Consider the following 25,815-nt stretch of genomic DNA (forward strand, 5'->3'; position numbering starts at 1 on the left):
CCAGCCGCGGGCTGCCCGGCCGGCCGGCTCCATGCAGCGGAGCGGCGGGGCTCACGTGGGGCCGGGAGAGAGGCGGCCGAGGGGATGGGAAGGGCAGCAGGGAACAGGACGCGGTGCTCCCGGCAGCGGGAAAGTTGGGCGAGGAGAGGGAGGAGGAGGAGGGTCTCCTTACCCGTCGGATCGCAGGGCTAGGGCACAACTCCCCGGACCCGCCAGCCCCCGGCAGGCTCGACCCCTCCTCCGCCCCCGCCCCGCGCCGTCCCCGCCCGCCGCCGGCGGAGGTGAGTGAGGCGCGGCGCCGGCTGCGGCACGGCACGGCACGGCACGGCAAGACGCGGGGTTGCAGGCAGCGGGCGGCCGGAGGGAAGAGCCATGGGCAGCTGTCGCCGAGAAACTCCCCTCCGGATCGCGCCTGCCAGCGGCCTGCTCTGAGGAGGAGGAAGAGGGAGGGAAGGGGCCGTAACAGCGGCGGACTGTGCAAGTTGCGCGCTGCCCTTCTCCGCGGGGCTGCCTGCCGCCAGCGGAGCAGCATGCGGACTGGCCTCCGCGCTCCCTCGGATGTGCTGTGGCTGCTGCCGCCCTCCGCGCATCGCCCTGCTGCTGGCAGCGCTCGGCCGGCCGCTGGATGAGCCGGCGGCGGGGAAATCGCTGCCGCGGTTCCGCCCGCTCCTTCATGCGGGCTCCCGCTCCGCCGGGAGTAGCGCCGCCGCCGCCGCCGAGGAGCGGGCGGCCCGCCCGGGGCCCCGCATGGCGTGCTACCTGGTCATCAGCTCCCGGCACCTCAGCAACGGGCACTACCGCGGCATCAAAGGCGTCTTCAGGGGACCGCTCTGCAAGAAGGGCGCTCGCTCGCCGGTAACTGCCGCCTCCGCGCTCCCTCCCTCACTTGTCCCCCGCACGGTAGGAGCGGAGCGGGGGCCCACGGCCACGCGGGCGGTGGGAGCGCGGCGCGGGGAGGGTGGGTGGGCGGCGTGGAAAAGTTTCTCGAGCCGGGGAAGTGGCCGCGGGTCCCCGCGGAGGGGCGGGCGTGGGGCTGCGGCGCCGCACGGAGGGAAGGAGGTAGGGAGGAGAGGAGGGAGGAAAGGTCGCTGCCGGCGCTCTGCGGGGAAGTTGGGGGCGGCCGCTGGGGGAGAGGCTTCGAGTGCTCAGTGTTGAGTGTATGTTCAGTGCCTGGTCCCAGGTTTTGATGCTGCGTTCATACCCGTGCTGGCTGTGTGCCGGGGAGCCCGAAGCCTGGGCATAGGGTGCGGGAAGTTTGGGGACGTCCGAGAGCGGTGAGCCGCCGGGCTGCGGTGTGATGTCCCTGCGGGTCGCGATAAGCGTTCGGGGCCGGGGAGCGGTGCGTCGCAGCCTCTCCTCCGGGCGCTGAGCATTCCAAGCGCACCCCGGCCGGGATCGAACGTGCTCCGTATCTGTGGAGCACTCCTGGGTCCGGACAGCCTCGTTCACGCACTCCGAAGGTGCCGAGAATGCCCCCATCCCACTACTTAGTCCTTTGGCTTTGGCAGTGCCCCACAACGCGCCCGCACCCTAAATGCCTTCAGGAAACCGCCCGTGATGATGAAGTCTGTGCTTTCTGTTTCTTGACTCTCGGTGACGGGATGAAGCAAAGCGACCACTATTTCCTTCTCCGTCTGAAATCCCCCCGGTGTCCTACAGCAGCCCGCTGACACAGCGCCCGCGGGTTCTTCCCTCCCTGCTGCTCCTCGCTGTGCGGTACGGCACCGCATCGCGGTACCGCCGGACGGCTCCGGCTTAGTTGTGTCCGCTCCCTCACCTCAACCCGTGCGTGGAACCCCCCGAAACGCGGAGGGGTCGCGGTCAGAGCGGGAGAGAGATTTCTCCCCTCAGTTCGAGAGGTGAAAAGTCTCAAAGGTCTAAAGCGGCAGGAAGCGTGATTGTAAATACTTTGCGCTGAATATTGTGTGCTGTATGCTGAACTTAAGCCCTATTCAAATGTCGGGAGATATTATCCCTCAAGTATTGTTGTGTCTCACATCCTTCACTTTCCAACTTCTTTGCCTTTCTTCCTACCTACATAGTGAGCGTGTGCACAGCTCTCCTCAGCCTAAATGCTTCATGAGATGAATGTAATTATCTGACTTTGTGAACAAATCATCATTTTTGAGACAGTTCTTTTAACTGGTGGGAGAATATATATATTTTTAAATACAAATACAAGATCAGGAAATAGGTTTGATTTTTCTTATCAAGGAACAATATTTACTTCAATGTTGAGCAAGATCTATTTTTTTAATGAAGTATTTTAGTCTGAAGATAATTAGAGAGTTTAGTGGAAAAGGAGGGGAAAAAAAAAAAAGGTTGAAAATAAGCTCGTCTCTTTCCCTCCTAGGGAACATTATTTCCTGTGAGCTTTCCTGAACCTGAAGCTACGAGCAATACTACTTGGTTTTGAGATTAACATGACCGGAATTTGGGATGTTTTTTGACCATTTATATAGAAAAGAATCCCTGAATTTTAGCCTTAGCACTCCATTCTGAAGTACCAAGAAGGAAACTTTCACTTTTTCATACCTTTTTTATTTTTTTGGTCTTTTGTTTTAGTGTGCACCCTTTACAGCCAGTCAGGCTTTTGGGTTGCTGGGCTGAGCTCTGAGTAGTGATGGGAGTGAAGGTGTGTGGTACGTTGGTGTTATATTGGTGCTGGGTAATTGTAGATCTGGAGCTCTTACTTGTAAGTGTTTAGTATTTAGCTTTTACTACTGCTTTTATGTATGCTATTTTCAAATTTCATAGTCCAGGTTTCAGGTGAAAAATAAGGAATGCTTTGTTGGCAAGTTAGATAATCGTATACTCTTTCATTCTGAAAATAATGATTTTTCCAGAGTTATTTCTATGTGCTTACAAACTTTAAACTTTCCAGACCATATACTTCTTGCTCATCAATGTATTCAGGGCTGAGAACAGTGAACACAACACCTGGGTATGTTCTTATGTTGTGGAGGTGGGAGTCATCCGTATTGGAATTTACTAATAATTGAGGTAATAAAACCGTTTTCAGCATAAGAAAAAAAAAAATAAAAAGAAATAAAAACAACCAACAAATAGCACCATACAAACACACCTACAAAGTTTTTTTATTTTCTTTAACAATAAGCTATGAGTTAAACTTCAGATCACTTCTGTGTCTAATTAGGTCTCAAACAAGTGGCATTTATTTGTATACCCTGTGCTTTTTTGTTTAATTATTTCATTTAATAACTCCTGATTGTAACTTTGGAAGATATAGGTTATGTCTCACAGCCATTTTTAATATGCTAGCCTTGGAAGTAACCTTGAAGATTATAAGTTATATTTCCTATCATTAAACAATCCTCTACTTGTATACTACGAACTATTTTATTCATGAGTCTACAAAATTTTTAATGTATAATGTGTACCTTTCTATATTTAAAGTGTTGTATTAACAGACCATGAAATGTCAGTAGACTTAAGGCTATGCTTTTCAAAATGAGAACAGGGGTGAATATTTTAAATACCTTTATCAAATTTCACGGCTATGTGAACAAGGATTTTTCAGTCTAGATGCTTCCATAGTATTTATTTAGCATTCTTTGCTATTATTGCATTGGAAACAAATGTGATCCATCTTTCTTGTATAGAGAGACCGTGAAGTGAGGCAGTACCAAAAACAAAGATACATGGAATCATAAAGGTTGAGAAAGGCAAGATCACTGAGTCCATACATCAACCCACCACTGCAGTAGCACTAAACCACCTCCCTCAGTGCCATACGAAGACTACAAAGATAACGTACTTCATCTGCATGTGTTGACCTGGGGCAACATTGTTATAGGGTCTCTAAAACTCCACATTTCCTCTGATCGTTTCTCTGTGTAGGAAAAACTAGTTAGGAAGTTGGGTTCTGAAGTAGGTGATGAGTTTAGGAAGAGTGGAATGAGAAACAAATCCCAGTGAGTTGTGTATCAGGAAAGAGAGTGCTGGGTTTGGGCAGTGCCAGCACTGCTGAGGGGAAAGGGCAGTAAGTGGGAGGAGGGAAATGTTTCTTGTAGAGAGCTGATTCCATGCTTAAGCATTTAGCTTTTGCCTGAAAAGTTCTGTTCATGACCATATTATGAGCAAGCAGTAGGAAGTTTTCTCACTCTGAAAATCTCTACTTATGAAATGCACTTCGACGCAGAGCTCTTACGTGCATTTCAGACCGGGATACTGTCTGCGGGATTTTTGAGCCTGATGTGGATTGCTGTGCTCACTTGCTGGCTGTGGTTTTGCAGCCATGGCAGATGTGCTGCAGTGCTCACCTGCAGCCAGGCCTGCCTGGAGGCGTGCTGTCACCTCACAGCCTGGCAGTGCCGACGCTGGAGGGGACGCGGCTGTGCAACTTCCAGGTAAAATCTTGCAGGATACAACAGAAAGCAGTGCTGGGAATTCAGCAGATGGCCCCCTTGCCTATGAATCACGTCAGAGCCAACAATGCTATTAGGGTGCACAGCTCTGCTTGTAGCTTTTTAAGGTGAGATATAAACAAAGCCTCGTTTACTACCAGTTATTTAAAGATCCCTTTGTACGATGAAGGAAATAGAAGGCTCAGAAGACACTGTGCCTTGGCCAATATCTGACTTGGCTAATTATTTTCCTTCCGTTGTTCCCCACAGATTCAGCTGAATACAGTATTTTGCACACTTTTTTACACCGTTTTCTAATCAGTCTGTCAGGCAGCTGCTCTTGCCTAATTTCTGTGGGATGTTGGGGGTGGGAAGTGCTGCTGTGTTGCACAGAGTAGGCTTTTCAAAAGCACAGCCCTCACCCTGAGCTCAGAGGTTCTAATAGCAATAAATAAGCCCCTCGCAGCTACTTGGAAACAATAGCTGTTTAGTTGATACCAAGCCACAAACATGCTGTTCCAGCACTAAAGCAAGTGTAACCAGTGCTGAGCAGCACCTCATTACTCTCCACAGCAGATAACAGCACTGGGTATTTGAAACCTTAGCAAATGAAGGGGTGGCGGAGGAATTAGGGACTATAACCAGAGAACAGCAGAGCTATAGCACAACATCTGTCTAAGTTAAAGGGAAAACACCAGTATGGATGAGTCTGGAGCAGATAACGGGAGTTTGGTGTTTGCCACCAGCAAGTGGCTTGTGCCAGGCAGAGCTGTGAGAAAGCATTTGAGAAGTTATTAGACATGGTGTGCATTGTGAAACGTGATCTGGGTGGCCACGCATTGAAAGGAGGGAACCTCTGTGTGATCAGCTGGAAGACCACGGAACCTAGGAGTCACTGATGTCAGTCCTCTTGTTCCTCAGTGCTGTGTGTATGCCACCAACAACTCCAAAGGCAGAGGAAGGCTGTGCTGTGGGCACTGCTGGAAGAGTTGCGTGGACGAGAAAGCAAAGCCTTAAGATATATAATATGGAGTGACAAGTAGTAAACCAGAGGCTCCAACAAGCAATGGGATTTGGGTAGTTCCTATGGAAAGAAAGGGAAACAAAACAAAGCAAAACAACTGTACTAAAAATAATGTAGAAAAAAAAAAAAAGAGAGAGAAAGGGATAAATAGCAAAGGAAACAGAAAATGTTGCTTTCACTCTTATGTCTGAGAGCTGCCAGGTGCAGATGTGGGCTTCTGCCAGGGGAACCCTTGCACAGTGCTGAGAGTGGGGCAGGTGCTGCTCCCTGAGGTGCTGCCGTGTGCACTGCATTGCATACACAGGGAGAGACACAGGGGAGGAAAGTTGTCTTGTTTCTACCTATTTTCTGATCTCCCTGCTTCTGAGCACTTCATATCTCAGAGCTAAATGTATTTCCTGTTCACCCTAGTGCCTCCAGCATGCTGGAGAACATAAGCGTTCATGGAACCTATACTAAACTTTAAGGTGAACTTATTTTCTGATTTTTATGGTCTTTATTCTGTGCTTTCTCTGAATTTCTGCAATGCAAGAAGACAAAAATAAACTTTCAAAAAATACTTCTAGCATATAGCATTGCTGCTTATTCCTTGTATTAAACCTTTTTTGTTTTATCTATGACTTTTGAGCATATTTTGTTTCCAGTTCAGTCAGTGGGCCTCACACTTTGTATATAACGTTACAGCCAATTTCTTCTGGGGCCATTTCCTACATTCACAATTAGCTGTAATGTTAAACAGGTGCTTTATGTTTTACTGTGGCCTTCCAGCAGCCTAGTATTTTTACTGGTCCCTCAGTTGAGTTCTTAAAACTAGATTGGTTCCTTTCTGATTTTGCACGTGGCAATGCTTGTTTGCCCATTACTTCCAATCTGAGACATTGCTGTTACATCCATTTGCACCCTCACTCAAGATTCAACCATGTTTTACTCAACCAGGGTGTAGCAATATGTTAATGCAGATACCTTCATTTAAGATAAGATCCTCTGCATAAAAAACATTGAAAAATGAACTTCTTGTGCAAGGTTGCTAAATGGAGAAGAAAGAGAGTTTTCAAAGAATGGCCAAGAAGTTGGTGTTTGTTCCTACCTGGCTCTCCCTGATAGAGCCTCTGGCTACAAGGTGGTTTTTTTGTTTGTTAGTTTGTTTTCCCCTTGGCACGTAACACTTTCCAGGAATGTTTGTTAAGGCTTTTTATTACATCTCAACTGATTATTTTAAAAGACTGAAGTCATTGTTACCTGCAAATGTCATTTTTCTCACTAGTATTAGGAAACCTGTAGGATGCATTAAGAAGAGTGTGGAAAACTGTTCCCTGAGGGAAAAAATGTGATTTTTGTGAGGGAAAAATAGAAATGCAAAATATTTTTAACTACCTGCTGAGATAGTACTATTTAAAATGCCACTGGTAATACACTGTAAGAGATTTAGTTTTGCTGCTTTATTTTTCTACCCACCTGTATAAGCCTTGCTCCTTGGAAGAACACGTTGCTTGTGATGCACTGTGGGTCTTCTCTCTTGAAGCCACGGCATCAAGTTTGTTACAACATACAACAGAAAGCTGTAATCCTTTTAGAGCTGCAGATCTAGGATATTACTGTGAAAGGTTTGTTCACAGGTACAAGAGTGAAAAAAAATCATGTATTGGGGCAGTTTATTTAAAAAGTTTAAAAAGTCAAATGAAGTTCATCACAGGAACAACCCAATGGCAAAGATAAGTACAGATGCATAAATGGGCCTGCAGAAGCTGGAATTCCCAACCTAACACTTGAGGATACCATTAAGATTCCAGTTTGATTATCCAAGGAATTAAATGGTCTTCACTGGGGAAAAACATTTTGCAAACATATGTGCATACAGAACTCCATGCATCCAAACATTTTTGAATAGCAATAAATGCATCCTTTAAAACAACTATTTCACATTCATTTCACATTCCTATCAAAAGTTGGAAACATGGTTTTTCAAAGTTCAACCAGCTCTGCTGTTATTTTTCGTACCTTCAAAACACTGAATGAACTGTATTAAAACAACTCGGTTTATGATGACAGTATGCACAGGTGATGCTGTATGTAGGCACTGTAATATTGGATATAGGTATTCAGAGTTCTGCATTTCTGTATCTTTTGTGGGCATGTATGAGTGCTCGCCTTGTGCAGTTAGCTACTCTGGATGGGTAACAAGATTTGTTCTGGGGGATGTTTGCATGCCTGAAAATGCTGTGGACTGCTCAGAGCACACTGTTATGTACCCAGTTGTAAGATGCCTTAACAATAGCTTTTTGTTTGCAGTGGGTTTTTTTTTTTTATATTGTTAATACTAGACTAAATTTATGTGCATACTGGATAAGATGTAAACATCATCATCATAATTTTGTCCCAGTTTCATAGTTACACATAATGATAATTGGCAAGCTGGTTCAAGTAAAGAAACAGAACTATTGCTGGGAGATTGCATGCAGCTCTGAAACAATTCATATATTAATCAACTCTAGTTGATACCAATTTTTCAATTGATGTTTTCCCTGGAACACATTCTAAAACAGATTTAATACATTTGTGTCAACAGAAATATTCCATCTATATTCTGCTCAGACTGAACTGGAGCGATGTATTTGATGTTGTTGAGAAAATTCTCAGTTGTAATCGGCTGTATATCTGTAGCTCGCACTTCCAGCTTAGATGGAAGTGTTAGGAAGGCAGGCATGTAAAACTAGATTGGAAACCAAAGGCCTCAACTTCCTAAAAGCACCCTTTGACAGCAAAATAATCTGTAGGTAGAATTTGGGGGTTCAAAATCCCATCTGTAGGATAGGTGTAAACTGAAATTACAAGTAAGGACTGTATGACTGCTATGATCTGTGGTCTGCTGGAAATGCAAACTCTTATAGTTGTCATATGTAGCTGTTCTATGCATTTTTTTTAATGCTATTTTCAAATAAAAGTTTTTGTATTCAGTTTCTCATACTTTTATTTTTTGTGGTTTTTGTAGGTTTCAGCAGTGATCAGTACAAATGATTTGTCTATGCTAATTTTCTTGTTTTCTGTGCTCATCATCAGATCTGCAGAGGAAGAATGACTTTGTGTTGTGTGAAAAGCTCAGACCATTGATGTTTTCTGGGGGAGTTGTTCTGAGAAGGAGAAAAAGATGTGCAATCATGCCCTTCTATATTTAACCAGGAAAACTAGGTTCAAATATCGATATTTTGTGTCCTTGTCTATGGTCACAAGAAGCTTCTAGTGATGCATTACAGATAGATAGGGAAAGAATTTGCAGTGATCTCACATTGGTTGCTTGATGAATACAGTGGCCCAAATGGCAGGTGATCAGTGTACTGGATAATTAAATGGATTTCTCTGTGTGGGAAAAGCACTGCTTATTTCCAGATACTGCTCTGACTGCCCTGCAGTGCTGGAAGCTGTTATGGCACAGAAGCAGAACCTGTTGGGTGGCTACAAATCATGTGGTCAACAGGCCAAAGAGCACCTTGAGACACAGCCATCACTGCAGGGAGGGCACTGCACACCTAGTTTCATGTCTCATGAGCACAGAAATCATCACACAGTTACTGAAGATTGTTTGGAAAATAAAATAAAATGCACAGTCATGCAGGTCCCCATACAGCAAAAGACAAGAGCACACAATGTGATGCGTATGCAAGTAGTTTGTTCTTATAAAATAATAACTAGGCACCCTGTAAATGCCATTGAATACAGCTATTTCTAGCTCTCTGAATGTTTAACTGCAGTCCTTACAAAGCTGTACTTTTGTTCTTCCTTGACAGAGACCTAATGATACTGTATTGCATTCATCTACTTAAATGGACATTGGCATGTGACTTCCTCAGTGTTAGATATACACGTGGGTTGCTGTAAAGAAAAGATAGTAAAACCTATGTGGAAAAATAGTTTAGCTAGCCAAGTCAAGAAAGACTGGTAGACAGTTTTAGTTCAAAGATTTTAATACAAAGATTTTGAATTTTCATTGGAATGATACATATACACTTGGTTATTCAGTGTGGCTGAGAGGCAACGTGAGGAAGCTGAGCAATGACTGAGACAGCACAAAATAAACAACATACAGACAGTTCTGTTTCTGGTAGTGAGTGATAAATGTTTGTTGCTACTAATAATCAATAGAAAAATGACAGATGTGTGTTCTCTGATGCAGAAATTGTATTCATATCTTATGAAACAAAAATGACATTGAAATGAGCCTTGAATATACAAGTGTATTGTTTTTGTCTTTTGTTATATCTGCTGAAGATCTGTTTAACACCATCACGTATTATACGCCATGTGGTACAGGAGTTTTGTAGGAGGCATATGTTGTGCAATATGCATAGGTTGCTCCTAAAGTAATGCCTCCTTTTTATTTCTCTAGAAAGAACAATCAAAACAAAGAATACAATAACAGTATTTGATAGTGCAAGTGCAAGTCTCAACTACAAATCACAATTTTTCAATGTAGTCACCTCCATTAATTATGCATTTTCACCAGCAATGAAAAAGAGTCTGCATTCCGTGCTTGCCAAAATCTACATCAGTGGAGGTGACCCACTGTTGCTGTCACCACTGCTGAAATGCACCACCCACCGTCTCACTGTGCTCACATTTACTATTTGGTCTCCATAAACATTCAGCATGCAACAATGAATGTCAGTGGGTGCCATTTTTTCTGCACAGAGGAATTCAATTCCATACCTTTGCTTCATCTGCACTCCTGTGTCAGATGCCATTTTGTCAAACTGCCCCTCTGCTGCCATCAGTCCCACAGCAACAAAATATGAAATATTGGCTGGAAGATTCAACCTCTACTGCCATACAACCAACATGATAAAATAGGGGGCATTACTTTCAGGGCAGCTCTTGTATTTATTTTATTGCTTAGCATTATAATAAGTGTGTTTTAGAAGTTAAACTACAAAAAATACATATCCCTAGAGGATATGTCTTATTTGAAAATCGTGACACTTGGAGGAGAAAGATATACTTCCCGTTTTGGCTAGGTTAATAAATCTGTGCAGCACTGGTGCAGAGCTCTCTTTTAACTACTGAGGAACAAGTTTTCATTTTGCGAAGTTTTTGGAAAAAAGGATTATTGACATTATTGGGTTTTTCATTCTGTAAAGTAGATTGAGTGATGGCTGAAAGAAAGTGTTCTATCCAAGCGTTGTCTTATGCCTTCTAATGAAGAAAGGTCTACCAGCCTGGGTATCTATTTGTTCACAGTATTATTTTATCACCTTAAATAGTTGCTGATTGTGTAGGTGACTGAATTTGATATCTGCAGGTTGTGGGATCAGACTTTAACAGCAAATCACTGGAAGTTAAAAAATTTGTTTCTTTGAAAAGAGTTTAACCAAGTTTACAGAATGACTTAACAGCACTCACATAATCTTCAGAGTCAACAAAACCAAGGGCTGAGAAACATTCTTAAAATCCGTAGAAAAAATATTTTGTTTCTATTATCTATTCTTGAAGACTCATTCTTTAAGCCTCAGTAAAGGAGGCTTATGAGATATTTACAGACAGGGTAAGTGTTTATAGATAATATTTCAGCAGAAAAACTGCTCCTAGTTTTTCAAGCTAGAGTTCGTCTGTTAGCCTTAGTAATAAGGACCTCAAGCCCTTCCCTTCTATCCAAATACTGTTGCTTACCCTGATTTTTTTTTTTTTTTTTTGGTCAGAATATGTCTAATTGCAGTACTGTTGTCTTTCTGACACTTCAAAGAGCACTGTCTGAAGAATGCAATAATTATTTTAAAAAGTACTCAAAATGCATGTTTTAGAAGCTTCTGCAGTTAATCATTGCACCAAGTATACTGTAATCTTGAGTAATCATTAAAAAAATACCCCAAACCCAACAAACCTACCAAAAGCCCCATGTCTACAATCCTCAGCAGAATAATCAGTTAGAATAGTGGTGAGACCACCACTGCTGTGACACATTGCTGACAGCTTTTCTTCCCACGTCCGTACAGAGTTCAGCTCCTGTCCTTCCATTTGCCTGAGAGCAGTTAGATAGTTCCTAATTAGCTTCCTGATTGCAGGCAAAGAATAATAACTGATTAAGTGATTGCAGTATGTTACCCTGAAGAGTCTTAAATATGTAAAGCTCCTTTGAACTGTCTCCTTAAAAAAAGGTATGGCTGCTCATCTTATATATCATAAAATAATGTATTTTTTGCTCTTATTTTCTGTACTTAGTTTATGTTTATATTCTAACCTCTGGTTAATAAGGGTGGTGAATGAGGCATTAGGCATTCAACAGCCTTAAAAAGATTGATGCTTTTGACTATAGCATACTGTATGATAAATTGTAGGGTGCAAAACTCTTACAGAGTTATAAAGGGTATGTGCTATCTGAAGAAACATAGAGATATCAATTTTCTACTTGATGGTACTAATATATTTTGATAAGATCTGCATATTAAGAACAGAATGAGCCCTCAAGTACAGTGATTTAGTGCTGCAGTTGTACGCCGTACTTCACAGCGAGGAGAAGAAACAATAGGAATGTGAATCCTTGCCTCTGCTCTGAAGGACAGTGAACAAAGGCAGTAGGTACTTCTGCTGGCAGGTGTGGAGGTGGCTTGGTTTTCAGAAGTGACTGGAAAGAGGAAAGCAAGCGGGTATAATAAATAGGAATGGAGAGGTTAATTGCAAAGTAAATGAGTTCACCACAGAAAGCACAGAGGCTCAAAGTCTCAAAGGCTGCATCTGTATTAGTAAACAACACCAGGGCTCTGCCAAGGCCTCGAGCTTAATCAGATAGGCTATAAAATTGTGAGCACTGTTTCCAGTGTTCTTGTGTCACAGACCTAGCAGCCCTCTCCCAAACCTGGGGAAGGTTTGGGAATTAGCATAGGGCAGGGCCATTACCAGCACACAGTTTACATGTGAATACGTGCTTCTGGAAGCTGAAAGACTTTCACTGCACTGACACAGGCTGCCATGCCCCCATTGCCAAAGAACAGTCCTAAGAACTTTTGGAGAGATAGAGATGTATAGGCATTTATCTTACCTTAAGGTGAGTGTCAGATTGATGCTCCTCGTGTTCTGCCCTGTATGGCCAGTCCTGTATGTCTGTGAATCCCTCACACCATCTGAAATCTGGCCCAAACGTACATCATTTCTGCAGTGTAAATCTGGAGAAACTCCATGCAAACTGGGGGACCTCAAAACATTACATCCTCAGTGTGTGAGGTTTGACTCTGTATTTCTTTTAGAAACTATAAATTCACTGTTTCTATTTTTTGGGGGGCAGCAGTAGTCATTGACACTTGGCATATTTGCTCTATCTAACTCTTTCATCTTGACTGCTTCTTGGTCTTGAACCTTGCTCAGGTTTTACACATGCTGGAGTCACCTCACAGTTAGCAGTTTAGTCTGTGCAATATATTTGGCCAGAAGTTTTAGTTTCACAGAATCACAGAATTGCAGGGGTGGAGGGGACCTCAAGAGATCATCAAGTCCAACCCCCTGCTAAAGCAGGTACCCCACAATATGTCACACAGGTAGGCGTCCAACTGGGTCTTGAACATTTCCCCAACCTCTCTGGGCAGCGTGTTCTGGTGCTCCATCACTCTTACAGTATAGAAGTTCTTCTGCATGTTAGTACAGAACTTCTTGTATTCAAGTTTTATGTCATTACTCCTTGTCCTGTCACTATACACCGAGAAGAGCCTGCCTCATCCATTTACCTCCCACCTCCCTTTAGATATTTAATAGAAACTTCAGACCTTCTTTTCTCTCTGATATAACATCAGATAGAGCAGAAGAAAACTTGTGTACCTTATAGCTGTCTACAGAAGGAAACAAAACCCACAGATGTGTCAGAATGGTTCTGCAGGTGTCTTTGAAAGGCACAAGGGTGTTAAACGTATATTGGAATTTGGAATTGCTCAGCAATGGTGTTTATATATTATCAAACAAAGGGAGGTACTCTCTAAAGGGAAATCAACATAAAATATTTTCATGCCTAAGTGTCTTCATCAACCCAAGCCTCTGTGATAGGAACAAATATCTACATTGAGCACTAGGTAGAAAATAGAAAACCTGTTATGGATTCTCCTTGAAGCTGTAAGTTTTCTGTGTGTCAGTCATTGTGGGACTGCCCTCTGCTTTCCCACTCCGCACTCTATCATGGGCTTACAGTTTTTAGAAGAAGCTGAGGCCTAATAACACTTCTGCATTTACCACTAATTGTAACTTCTCTATAGAATAAAACAGAGTAGACACTGAGATCAGGATCCTGTCAGAAGAACTCTGCCACCATGCCTGCACAGCAAAGATGGAAGCAGGCATGCAGGCAGATGCAGACACTGACAATGTTTTCCCACATGGCCACACTCTTTCTTCCACCTTGAAAAAAGGGAGCCTTTTCCTGACTGCCTGCTGGGAGCACTGCCCATATTCTGTTGATCCCCAAACTATAACTGTGCTTTGAGACAATGGCAGGGACCACAACCCAAAATTGTGCTGGGAAGCACTGTAAAAACAAAACAGTATTGACAGTCTCATACAAGTGCTTGAGTTGTGTCATGGCTCTACTTGCTTACCAGCCTTGGTTCCAGCTCCCATCAGGATGTGCTGAAGATAGGGCTGTACCTTGGATTGTGTTGTGATATCCAAAGACTGATGAGTAGCATCTGCATCTCCTGACAGCAGGCCGCTGGGTGGACAAGATGGAGTGGCTACATGCATTACAAACAGAATTATAAGTCAGTCTTGAGCCTCCAATAGACGGAGTACTGGTATGTGTGACGTGCATGTGCTAACTGAATGGAACACAGCTCAACTTCACTACTTGGACACTAAGTTTCAAAGATAAAGAGCGGGTTAGAGAACATTTATGAATCATAGTGAGTTTATTGCAGTGCTTTACACAGTTCCTTCAAGCATTTTTAAATGCACAAGTAACAGAAGCACCCAGAGGCCATCGGCTCAGGGGAAGATTTTAGCTTGTGTAAATCAATGCGGTTAATTGATTGCAGTTTGCAAGGCTTGTTTATGTCAGTGTGGTTCTTGTCCTCAGATTTTGTTTAGACCTCATATTAGTTGATATTAATAAATATCTTAGTGTTAGCTCAGTATCTGCATATTAGGCTAGTAACTTGCTCTGTGCTGTTACATTTTTGTGTACAAGTTGATGACTGGGCTAGCTAACAGCAGCTGTTGACACAGTGATTATTTTCCTATGTGTGACCTTTAGGTTTATTTCAGAATCTAATGCACAATATTTTATTAACAATGTAAAATTGATTTTTCTGGGCTTATATATTTAACTGCCCCATGAGGGATTTCTGTTTGTTTGTTTTCCTCTTGGACTGCAGTGTTACTATGCTGGTACTTTCCTCTAACATAATATGTCCAGATACTTGCCAACAGCCATCATCCATAGGGCTGCTTGAGGAGGAATTGTGCTTTGAATGACTTCAATGAGACTTTGTGCTTCGGTAAAGTAGAAGACAATAAGATATGGTCTCTTCACAAGAGTGTAAATTTACCTTGCTTTTTCAGTCATGTGGATGAGTGCAGAGCAGGCTGCTGTCACAGCTGGGGTACCTGGAAGCTTCCAGCATTGCAGCTCAGTATTGGGAAGCAGTTGAGCACAGTGCTTTGGTAGCCAAGAGGAGCTCACCTTCATGTAATCTCATTCCTTCACGTTGTTGGTGATACCATTAGACAAGTGGGAGATGGAGGTGTCTTGTTTTCTTACCCATTGTTAGTAAGTACTTTCACTGTTATACTAAAGATGATCTGGTAAGTCTGGAAAGTTGCTGCTAGAAAACTACATCTGGAAAATTGCATCTAAGTGGATACCAGAGGTTTTGTGAGACTGCTTCGGTTTTTCTAACTGAGGTGTATACATACAAACACTCTGCTTGTCCTGTTGGCATGTCCGATGACAGCGCTACACCATGTTCACTATGATAGCTTAATGGTCACTTCTCTCTGTATCCATCAGAGCATTCAGGAGGTAAGCTGCAGGAGAACGTGAAAGCCAGAGCTGTGAAGGACTGAGTTTCTCATCCTGACTTTTTGAGATGCAGTGGGTGTCACTGCCAGTTGCATAGGCTGGGGATGCTGTGGAGGACTGCCTTGGGAAGGTAAAAGGGACAGGGAAATAGAGGAACCTAAATATTCAAAAATAGACACATTTTTAGCCGTTGTTCTGTTCTTGTTCTTGTTTTGTTCTTTTACTGATAGAATACTAGATAAAAAGCATTCAGCTGTGACCAAGGGTCTGCAGCATGACAGTAGATCTAAAATAATTGACACAAAAAAGTAGAAGATTTGGAAAATGGAATTTTGGCAGTTGTGTGTGAGGATATTTTTGCTCACTCTGTAGCTAGTTAATGAACAGGGCTACAACTGCAGCTGGAAACAAACTGCAGCCTCAATGTGATATTTATCCTGCAGAAACTGGTCTGCTTCTACCCTCAGACACCTGAGAGACACAGATATGTGTTATAAAGGATTTTGAATATTTTGTGTTAGTCTATGTATGGTGAATTTCAGGCAACGTGATGAAAGAAAGACTGCTTTCAGTATGTGTATGTGATTTGTTTTAGTGCTAGAAACATCTCCTTGATTGTTTGTAATTCCAGCTTTTTTTCTAAAGGTGTATAAACTATAAACTGTTGCTCTGTTAGCACAATGCTTACTGTATCACAAACTAAAATTCTAACGAAGTGCAGCTTTTGTCAGGAGAAAGAGAAGGGTTCCCTTCTTCAGATATGGTGCTGGGAATGATTTTGTGCAAAGGAGGGGATGAATCAATAGCTTTTTCAGTTGCAGGAGCACAAATTTGATGGTAGATATGTCCCTAGGAAGTGTAGTTTTTAGCCAGATGTGCAATAATTTATGTCTGAACCATTTGTTAGTATTGGCAAAGTGTCACAGGTGCTCTGAGTGCTTGTGGCAGGCTAGGGACAAGCATTCAGCAGCAGGTTGCTTCTTCAGCCCTGCACAGAGGGTTGGCATTTGTACGCTACAAGAGATTGTAAAGGCACATTATTTTCCCCTGCAACTAGTACAAGAATTAATCTGTGCTACTTGTAGCAGTTTCAAGGAATTTTACTGAGCTCGGTTCTTACGGTTTTCAGCAAAATCTCTCGTAAAAATGTTTATGGAGAATTTCCCATACAATTTATCTGCCATGCAGAGTGACACACGTCACCTCCTTGAACATTTTTGTGCCCCCAGAGGGATTTAAGAATAAACACTAATATAAAGTACAAAATTAATGCATCAAATTAATTTTATGCTGTGCACACATGGTGATGTATAATGTGAATTAAGGGCTTGATCTTGCATGTTCTGAAATGGAGAAGATTTCTCGGTGTTATTTTGCTTTATGAATGGCACATAGGAGGTCTTGTTGATGATATACAAAATCATCCTATTAAGTAATTATAGACACAGTGAATTAACAATGGTGTCCAAGAGGATTCATTAGATAATACCAGTTATCTACGATAATACCAGTTATCTACCAACATTTTTGTTTTTCATGAAGAAGAAAAACATCTCCAGTCCTGTAACTACTTTCTGAAGCAAAAAGCTAGATTACATTCAGATCACTGTATATGGTAATTGGGGATTTGCTTGCTACCATAATTGGCTTAGGTTAATGCTAAGTGGTTGTATAGCTGTGTTCATTTTAACAGATCTTTAAGGCTGAGATGTTTAAGGGTCTTTAAAGTAAGTTAATTCTGAAGGTGTAGTGATCTGTTATATGATCAGATCTCTCCTACAAAAACTTTAGAAATTGTAATCCACTATTTGGAATCGTCATCAGGAATATATGTTTCTAAACTTTAAACAAGATATACAGTCAGTACTATTATATATTGAAAATAAACATGTAGTGAAATGTATTAGTGCAAAGGACTGTGCCTAAGATGTAGGATACCCAATAGTATTGCTTTAAAAACTATCATGCCTTCATTAAGATTTTGCCTTTTCTCAAAGTTAGACACATGCAACACATTGTAGAAGTTGACTGATTAATTTTTTTAGAATTTTTGTGACAGAAGAGTTTCCCATTAATAACAAGATCATGTCATTATTTTTTTTTTTTGTATTCTCAAAAGAAGAAAGTATCAAAACGCTGGTAATGTCAGATGGTTCAAAATTTAGGCCAGCAACTTCTGTTAGTTTTGGAAATACAGAGTTGCTGCGCTCTTTCTTGGAGGGAAAACAATGTGTTTTACACATGCACAATGACTTCCCATGCTAAATCAGCTTGGATTAAAGGCACTGAATGTTCTCTGGCAGAAAGCTTTGAACCTAAATTCGACTGAAGCCCTCCTTGCTGCAGCCTGAGGATAGCAGGAGGAACACAGCCGCGTTTTCACAGAATGCTGGAAATTTTGTAGACATCTGACTGCCTCTCTTTGCCTCTGTTTTATGCATTAATTTGGTAAAAATACATCCAGCAAGCCTGGAGAAAGAAAAGATAAGAGGAAAGCAAGGCAGTAACTCTGTATGAAGGAACGCTTGCTTGCATCCATTATATCTCCCTAGTTGTTCCTAGAAAGATGTGTGCTTTGCTCCTAATGCTCTGTGATGGCTCAATGCAGAATGCACACACACTGAGCTGCTAAATGGGGAAGGGCAGAGAGCAGGAGGGGACATGGAAGCCAAGGCATTGCAGCCCCGTCCTGCATGGAGTGGCCTGTGTGGTAGGGCCTTCAGGTGGCACTGATCGGGGAGGTTCCAATGGATTGAGGTTAAGCAGAGAACCCAGTAATAGAATCATAGAACGCTTTAGGTTGGAAGGGACCTTTAAAATTATCTAGTTCAACCCCCCTGCTATAGGCAGGGACACCTCCCTCCAGACCATGCTGGTCACAACCCCATCTAGCCTGGCCTTGAATGCCTCCAGGGACAGGGCACCCACAGCCTTGCTGGGCAGCCTGTTCCAGTGTCTCACCACCCTCACAGTAAAGAATTTATTTCTGATATCCAGTCTAAATCTACACTCTTCAGTTTAAAGCATTTCCCCTCGTCCTGTAGCTACATGACCTATAAAAAGTCCCTCTCCAGCTTTGCTGTTGGCCCCCCCCCCCCTTCCAACTGGGAGGCTGTGGTAAAGTCTCCTTGGAGTCTTCTCTTCTCCAGGCTGAAGAGCCCCAGCTCTCTCAGCCTGTCCTTGTAGGAGAGGAGCTCCAGCCCTCTGTTCATCTTCATGGCCCTCCTCTGAACCCACTCCAAGAAGCACTCTGTAAGGTATAATATGTAAATGTTGCTACCAATTTTATAAGACATAAGGGAAAAGGAAATGATGTTTTCACTAAAGCTGATGAAGAAGGGATCTGACATTTTGGTAAAATGTGCTATTCCTATTGGAAAGGGAAAAAGTATGTGTGGGGAAATTAATGTGTAAGCTCAAAATATATATTATGTTGCTCTAAATTCATTTTGTATTAATATTAATGTTTAGGTATATGGCTAACAGTTTCTCACTTCAGTTTGTGAGAACAGTGTTAGCAATATTCACCTGGGTCCAGTAGTAACACACCTATCTGCTTCATTTGACATCTCTTGGCTCTGATAATTTTAATGAGATTTCAGCATTCCCCAATATGTGAAACTCTGCGTGCACCTAAATGTTATCTAGTAGCTGACTTTATGAAAAAAAAATACAGTGACCTTGCTAATGAAGGAGAAAATTCTAGCAGAAGTGAGGCGGTATAATCTGTATCAGCTCAGGGTAGTCTAGTAGGGCACTGATATTTTGTGTACTATTTAAAAACAAATATGCCTGGAAAATCAGTGTGGGCAGTCAGTTCCACATCAGATGCTTTGAGTTTACAAGGTGAGATGTGGTTCCAGGCTGGTGTCATGTCTCCTCCTTCAGCTGGAATTTGTTCGTGCAGGTGAAGTGAACTTAATGCTAGAGTTCTTGAGCAGCTGAGAGTGCAGAGGGATGGCATGTGGTTGTTCCTGGCCATATAGGCATAATTCCATAATTTCCCTATGCAGTACTTTCTAAAAGCAGGGTTTTTTTTTGCATAAGAATGAGTAAATTTATAAAGGAAATTTCTGCTAAATAGAAGTGCTTCTTTCAAGAAAGAGCTTTAGTAAGTATGGGTAAGAATAATAAAATGTGAGTGTTGGTTTCTAGGACCACAAAGAATACAGAGGATTTTACTTATAGTTTTGTAAAACTTACCCAAATATTTTTTTGATGTGATACAGTCCATTTGTTCACCAAACTTTAAAAAATAATAAGGATAATAAATGTTAATAGGTATTACTACGTGTAAATGAATTGTTCAGTAGATGACACCTATCTTAGAAATGAAGGGACAGTGTGTGGTGTTCTTAATTCTGTCATTTATAATGAAAAGAAGTGTAAAGGCAAATGAAAAGAAAATGAAAAACTGCTTGTTGAAGACAGCTCATAAAAATTATGTGAGAGCACGTTGGAAAGAATTCCTACTGGTTGGAGATGACAGCGGATCTCTCATGGGCACAGTCTATTGTGGCTCTATGCCTGCCTCCCTTGGCTAACTTTAGGCAATTCAATTAACTGATGTGAGCCTCTGTTTCACCATCTCTGAAAGGCAGATAATGTTTACCCATCTCTATAGCATCTGAATATTTGATTTTAGTAAAATGCATTGTGATTCTCAAATGGAAGGCACTAGACAAGTGTCAAGTGTGATTATTGTTGCTACTAGCGGTAGTAACAGAACTTGGCATTTATACTGCACTTGCCTGTTCACAGTGTTTTAACGTTAACTGATGCATTCCTGCAGAGCCTCTGTGAAGTAGATATCTATATATTTTTAGAGATGAAGAAATTGAGCAACTATTTAGTTTGTCCTGTCTCACAGTGGCACTATGATTAAAAAAAAAAATAAAAATCCTTAAGTACAGTGTTCTCTGTGAAGATTAAAGAATTCACAGGAGGTTGTAGACTGGGTTTTGAGTTTGATCATGCTTAGAGGGGCATAGAACACAGATCTCTCAAATTCTGGACAAGGTCATTAAGTGCTGAATTGAGTAAAAGCCTTCCTCCTCTTGGGTTTCTGAATGCAAAATTTAACAATGTCAGTGAGTGTTTATCTGGCTGAGTGCTCTGACCAAGCTTGCTCTTTTTGGCGTTGCAGTGCCTGGTGTTGGCAAATGAAGAAGCTTATCCAGCAGGGAGGATGTGCTGGCTTACAGGCACATCTAGGCAGGGTTTGTACTCTTGGTACTGTTCTGGGACAATCTTTCCTTTCAAACAGTTTTGGTTCCTCCAGATGGATCAGTAGAGGAGGTGTGGAATCTTGTTTTGGTCAGAGGCCTTAAAATCTAAGTGTTTTAGGTACCTGTGTGTAGGTTTTGTTTTGTGCCTTTGTTTTTAACTTCACTAAATCTGTCTTTGAAAGATAACACAAAGTTTTTGATTTGTCTTTTTTCCTCACTCCACACATTCCTTAAATATGTGATATCTTGGAAAATAGGAACTCTTAAGTTACCCTCTGTAGCAGAAATGCTAAGTCAGGGTTTGAACCAGTGATTGAGCACCTGGTGGGAAGGCAGGGCCAGCCCAGGGGAGCTCAGATACAAGCATTGCACCTTCCCAGACCTCCTGTAAGTGTTGGCAGTGGAGGCAGGTGTATCTTGCTGGAGATCCCTGTGTACTTGAGGTCTTTGGAAGGTAAGCGGGTTCTTTCTTTTGTTTCTGTGCCCATGGCTGTTGCTGTGGCCTAGAACTTTGTTCTGCTGTCATTGCTGTGGTTACCATCGTGTTACAGTGTTACCACCCACTCATCTTTTTCTGAGCAAAATGCGCAATAATGAATAGTTATTTACCTGTTGTTACATTGCCTTCTTTGGAATGGGCTCAAGAGCCACAGATCAGTGGAAAGGGGGGCATCTTTTCCTTTGCATGTAGGCAGAGATAATGTGAATGTATTATATGGGCTCAAACAGAGAGTCACAATTTTAGTGCACAGAAGCTATAACCAGACATAATCAGATAAACTGGAGACAGCTTATGTGGATGTATCATGATTATATTGATGCTCTGTACCAGGTGCTGAAGTATTCTGGTTTATGCAGAGACTCCTTATGGGCACAAATTAGGGTATGTGATATGCTATACAGAAGCCTTTTCTTGATGCTTCACGGGAGGAGTGATGCAGTGTGACCATGGGCTTTAGGCCTTCCTTAAGGGTGTCCCATGGTTTTCCACTGAGGACTGCACTGAGCAGCTCCCTTTACCCCTACAGTCACCCTCCAATCATCAGGACTTCTACTGGCAACTGGATAAAGTATAAATTAGTTCTCATCACACTCCACTTCCAAGATTTTTTTCTTTTTGTGCAATTAAAACCAGAAATCATTGGGAAAATTCCTTATAGGCTGCAGTGAGCAAGGAGTCCAGGTGCAGCTTGTAATGAGGGCTATCCCCTGTGCTTGGGATTTGTGTGGTTTGGGGAGTAGGCTTGGCTTTGAAAACAGCAGTTTAGCATATTTGTATGCAGATTGTGTACTATTTATGTAGTACACATATAAACAATAGCAAAACGTGACTCAGCATTTTGTAATGAAAAGAGGCTATCCAGTATCAAGTCATTTTGTTAAGTGTTGTATTCCTGGGCCATCAATAATAAGAACCTATGGAAAAAAGTGAGTGTTTCTTCCCTGTGCCCAAGACATTAATGGTTATCAATAACACCGGCTGCTGAAGTCAGCTTAAATGGTAAGAATATTTTCATGAAAACAGTGATGGGTAAAAACAGACTGAGTTTGAAATTCAGTGCAGGCATATGCTTCAGGCTAGGCTGAGAAGTTAGCTGTCTAGGGACCTATGTCTTGCTCCTGATGGTGAAAGACTGGAAAATGACTAATCACAGAGCTGGCTAAATGTGCAACAGGTAGACCTGCATTAGATATTAAGACATTCCCTTTGTTTCTTCAGACTGGAAGTTACAAGGTACCACTGTATTCCTCAGAAAAATGAGGACTCTGAGAATTAATAGTTCCTCGTAAAAATTGCAGTATAAGCATACACCAAGGCCATTGTTCTAAAAATTGTACATTAACTGTAGCATGTTAACAGCTTTTCATCTGTATTTGGTTTTGGGAATGGACCCTTTAAAATGAACAGCCAAATTAGCAGAATTTTGGCCAGTCAAGCTCACGGGTATCGAAGTTAAGACGGGAAAAGAAGACAGAAAGTCTCACGCTCCATGTATACTCACATCTTGCTGCTTCCTTACTTCAGCACCCCCAGAAGAAAGCTCTGTTAACTTGTACTGATGAGGAATTTGACTTTCTGCTTCAGAAAAAACACTTCTGCAGGTGGTAGGACAGGTGATTCTCATATCCTGTCTATCTCTACTCTTAGGGATACTATCTCAACATCTTACTCTACTTTTTGAGAATAAGATTAAATCTCTCAAGCATTGATTGAATGAGTAGGATTACCTGCATGAATAAAAGTCAAAGCATTACTTACAAGCATACAGTCAAAGCAAAAAGCTATTAGTATTGATCTAATCCCCACTTTTTTCTTCAAATATTCACCCTTTTTTTTTTTTAACAAATTATTTCTTATCGTTAAATCAGCTATATATAAAAATGCCTTTTTTCTTTAAAGAAGCTTCAAAACATCGTTTTGCATTCAGATAAAAATTGCCTGAGTTATACAAGTGTCACAGTGAGTTAAAATTCTCTTTCAAGCTTTTACAAGGAGAGATTTTTACAAATGCTGTATATACGGATATACAATTTTCAGAGTGTATCATTAAACTACAGAACGCTATGTTTAATATTCCCCTGATACCACAAAAGAGAGTTTAAAACTTTTCAAATGGTCTTTAATGAGCTTTAACTTTAAACTTCTGAAGGCAGTTTGTTGCAACAGAGGATCCCTGTTTTATGGGATTAAGTAAGACATAGCTGCTCCAGGACATGTTTCTATGGCTATATTTTGTGATGAGTTTTACTTATTTATTTTTTTTAATATGACCCTTCCTCCATGTTATCCAGTGAACTCAAATTAAGTCATATATTTTGGGGTAATTACTTCAGAAGTTTACACCTTGAAGGAGATTTCATGCAGGCAAGAATTTAGTGTATGAGTTTTGCTAATCATCTGAATGTTGATCAAGCTATTTTGATCTCTTGATTTTTATGTTGCTTAAGATTTTGGCGCAAATAAAGATAATTTGACTTTTTCTTGTAGCTAACTTTTATCTCATCAGCCTTCTTCAGCTTCACTGGTAATGTTTTTGCCTTGTTTTGATTGTATCTGGGTGCTTCCTAGGAGAAAAAATTTGGCTGTGATGTTTGTACCTTTCCAGCAAGATTCAGAAACAGAAAAACAGAAAAGAACTCACTTTTCACTTAAAGTAATTGCTAAATGTAGAGAATATTGAACATTATGACTAAAAAAAGTACTTTGTGCCAAATGGCCTAGATCATGAAATATAGGATATTTAATGATTACTGAGTTTATTAGAAATGAACAGATGTCTAGATAGAAAATACATACCCAGAATTTCATCTTGGCTCATCCAGGTTTATACCCATATAGTCCTGTTGATGTCACTGCTATTTTTCAATAATATAATGATTATCTCTTCAGTTTGGAGGGAGTGCCTTGCACTGTGCTAATATGACTTACAGCAGGTCTTTTAATCTGACATATTTATCTCTGTGTTGCATGTGTAAGTATATGGTGTTGCGATGCAGTAGCATTATAGGGGGGCATTTTTCTATTTTTATGTATCTTTAATTTCAGCATCTGAAATTCGAAGTATGGTGATCCATTAATGAGACTTTGTTACAGTGTTGCATCTTTGTGCAAGAGGGTTGGTATTTAAAATGTGAACTTTCAATAATTCTAGTGCATGGTGTAACTGTGTAGAGTAGATAATTTCTGGGGAACAGTTCTTGGCTTCTCTGAGGTTCAGCCCATATGCTGTTTCCATTTTCTGGCCTCTTTCCCCATCCTACAGTTGTGGTTATACCTTCATTGACAACTAGAAATTCTATCAAGAAGCTTAATTTTTTCCACCCATGGCAAAGAATACATAGAAACTTGAAAACAGAGCTTCCCAGAACCTCCGTCTCACAGAATGATTTTGTCAACTGCTGCACTGCACTGTACGGCTGGCTTTAGATACATTTCCTTTGGATGAGTGTAAATCACTTGTAAACTGTCTTGTAACTGTTAACAAGCAAGTGCCAGGCAGGAGAAGAGTAGTAAGGAGGTACTCCAAATGGTTTGAATTGCTCTGGAGCTCAGAAAGCAGCCCGCTTCTGCCTGCGGATATCATTCTAGCTCTGTACAACATCCTTTTATTGACTTCAAGTAAGACATGAGACAGAGAGGAAAAAAATCCAACCTTTTAAGACAAAGTAACATACCAAGAGTCTTTTAAAGTGATTCAGCCAGACTGTTTTGCCTGGGAGAGGTGAGAGCTGCTCCTCAAACTGTTTATTGTAGAGGGATAACAACAGATACAACTTAACATATTGGTATCTTCAAGGTGCTGCTTCTGCTATTTGGAAAACAAACAAACAAAACCACCCAAACACTAGAAGGAATAAAGTTGTGCATGAAATTAAAAATTAGATTTTAATTTTGCATTACAGGAAGCAGTTTCAGCTAAGTTTGTCATCATCTGCTAGATGCTGGGAGTTTACATGAAATGGTTTACTAGTTGCAGGTTGATTCTTTTGGACAAATGCTTAAAACTCTGAATCAAAGTGCAGCACTAATGTGTCCCTTGGATCAGAGACTGCTGGGAAGAAAATAAATGGGAAAGCAGAGTGAAATGATCCCTCTTCTCTATAGGTGGTTCCCAATATTCACATCTTTATTGCTGTCTTTCCTGTGATTGGGTAGGCAAGCTTCTAGGCTTTTCACAGGAATCTTACATCTGCTTTAAACAATGTGTTAAATAAAAATATTGGAGTTTATTAGCCGTAGGAGTTCTTAAAACAGTGAGCAATGTAATGTTAAAATAGACATAGTTTTTTTTTTTTTTTTTTTCTTTCCATCCAACTCAAGGAGTGCTTATCTGTCTTACTGCATACTGACTGGTATGAAAATCTTTAGAAGTTGCTCCAATAAAAGGTCAGTCTGAATTTTTTTTTTTATTTCTATGATTAATCTCTAATTGTTCTAAATCTTTCCATAGTTAAATGCTTGAGAACAAGGTTATTAACTAGTGCTTACGTAAGACTACTTTAAGACATGCTTAGGGTTAAAAGAGAAAAAAAAATCCCATGGAGTTGTTTGTTTTCTACAAATGACAGGTGCTAGCTCAGAATAATGCTATTCCTAAACCTAATACATACAGTATGACTTCTCAGAACATACTCTCCCTTTGTAAACAAAAAAACAGATCAGGTAATTTTATTCCTTCTCCGCCTTGCCAACACCTCCACCGTTGTTACTGC

General features: G+C 41.3%; 1 protein-coding gene across 2 annotated transcripts in view; it reads left to right on the forward strand.

The window, feature by feature from the left end:
* The first annotated feature begins 268 nt into the window (after positions 1 to 268).
* The window catches only part of ZNF804B (zinc finger protein 804B), a 212,467-nt gene continuing 186,920 nt past the window's right edge, over positions 269 to 25,815 (forward strand). Inside the window, exon 1 of one of the 2 annotated variants that reach the window (XM_085227382.1) lies at positions 269 to 900. In XM_085227382.1, coding sequence (XP_085083508.1) covers positions 559 to 900 — 342 coding nt within the window. In that variant the 5' untranslated portion in view covers positions 269 to 558. The remainder of the gene's footprint in view (positions 901 to 25,815) is intronic. The other variant, XM_085227383.1, reaches the window with a different exon arrangement.

The sequence above is a fragment of the Meleagris gallopavo genome, chromosome 6 (assembly GCF_905368555.1).
Source record: "Meleagris gallopavo chromosome 6, MGAL_WU_HG_1.1, whole genome shotgun sequence".
Taxonomy (NCBI): Eukaryota; Metazoa; Chordata; class Aves; order Galliformes; family Phasianidae; genus Meleagris; species Meleagris gallopavo.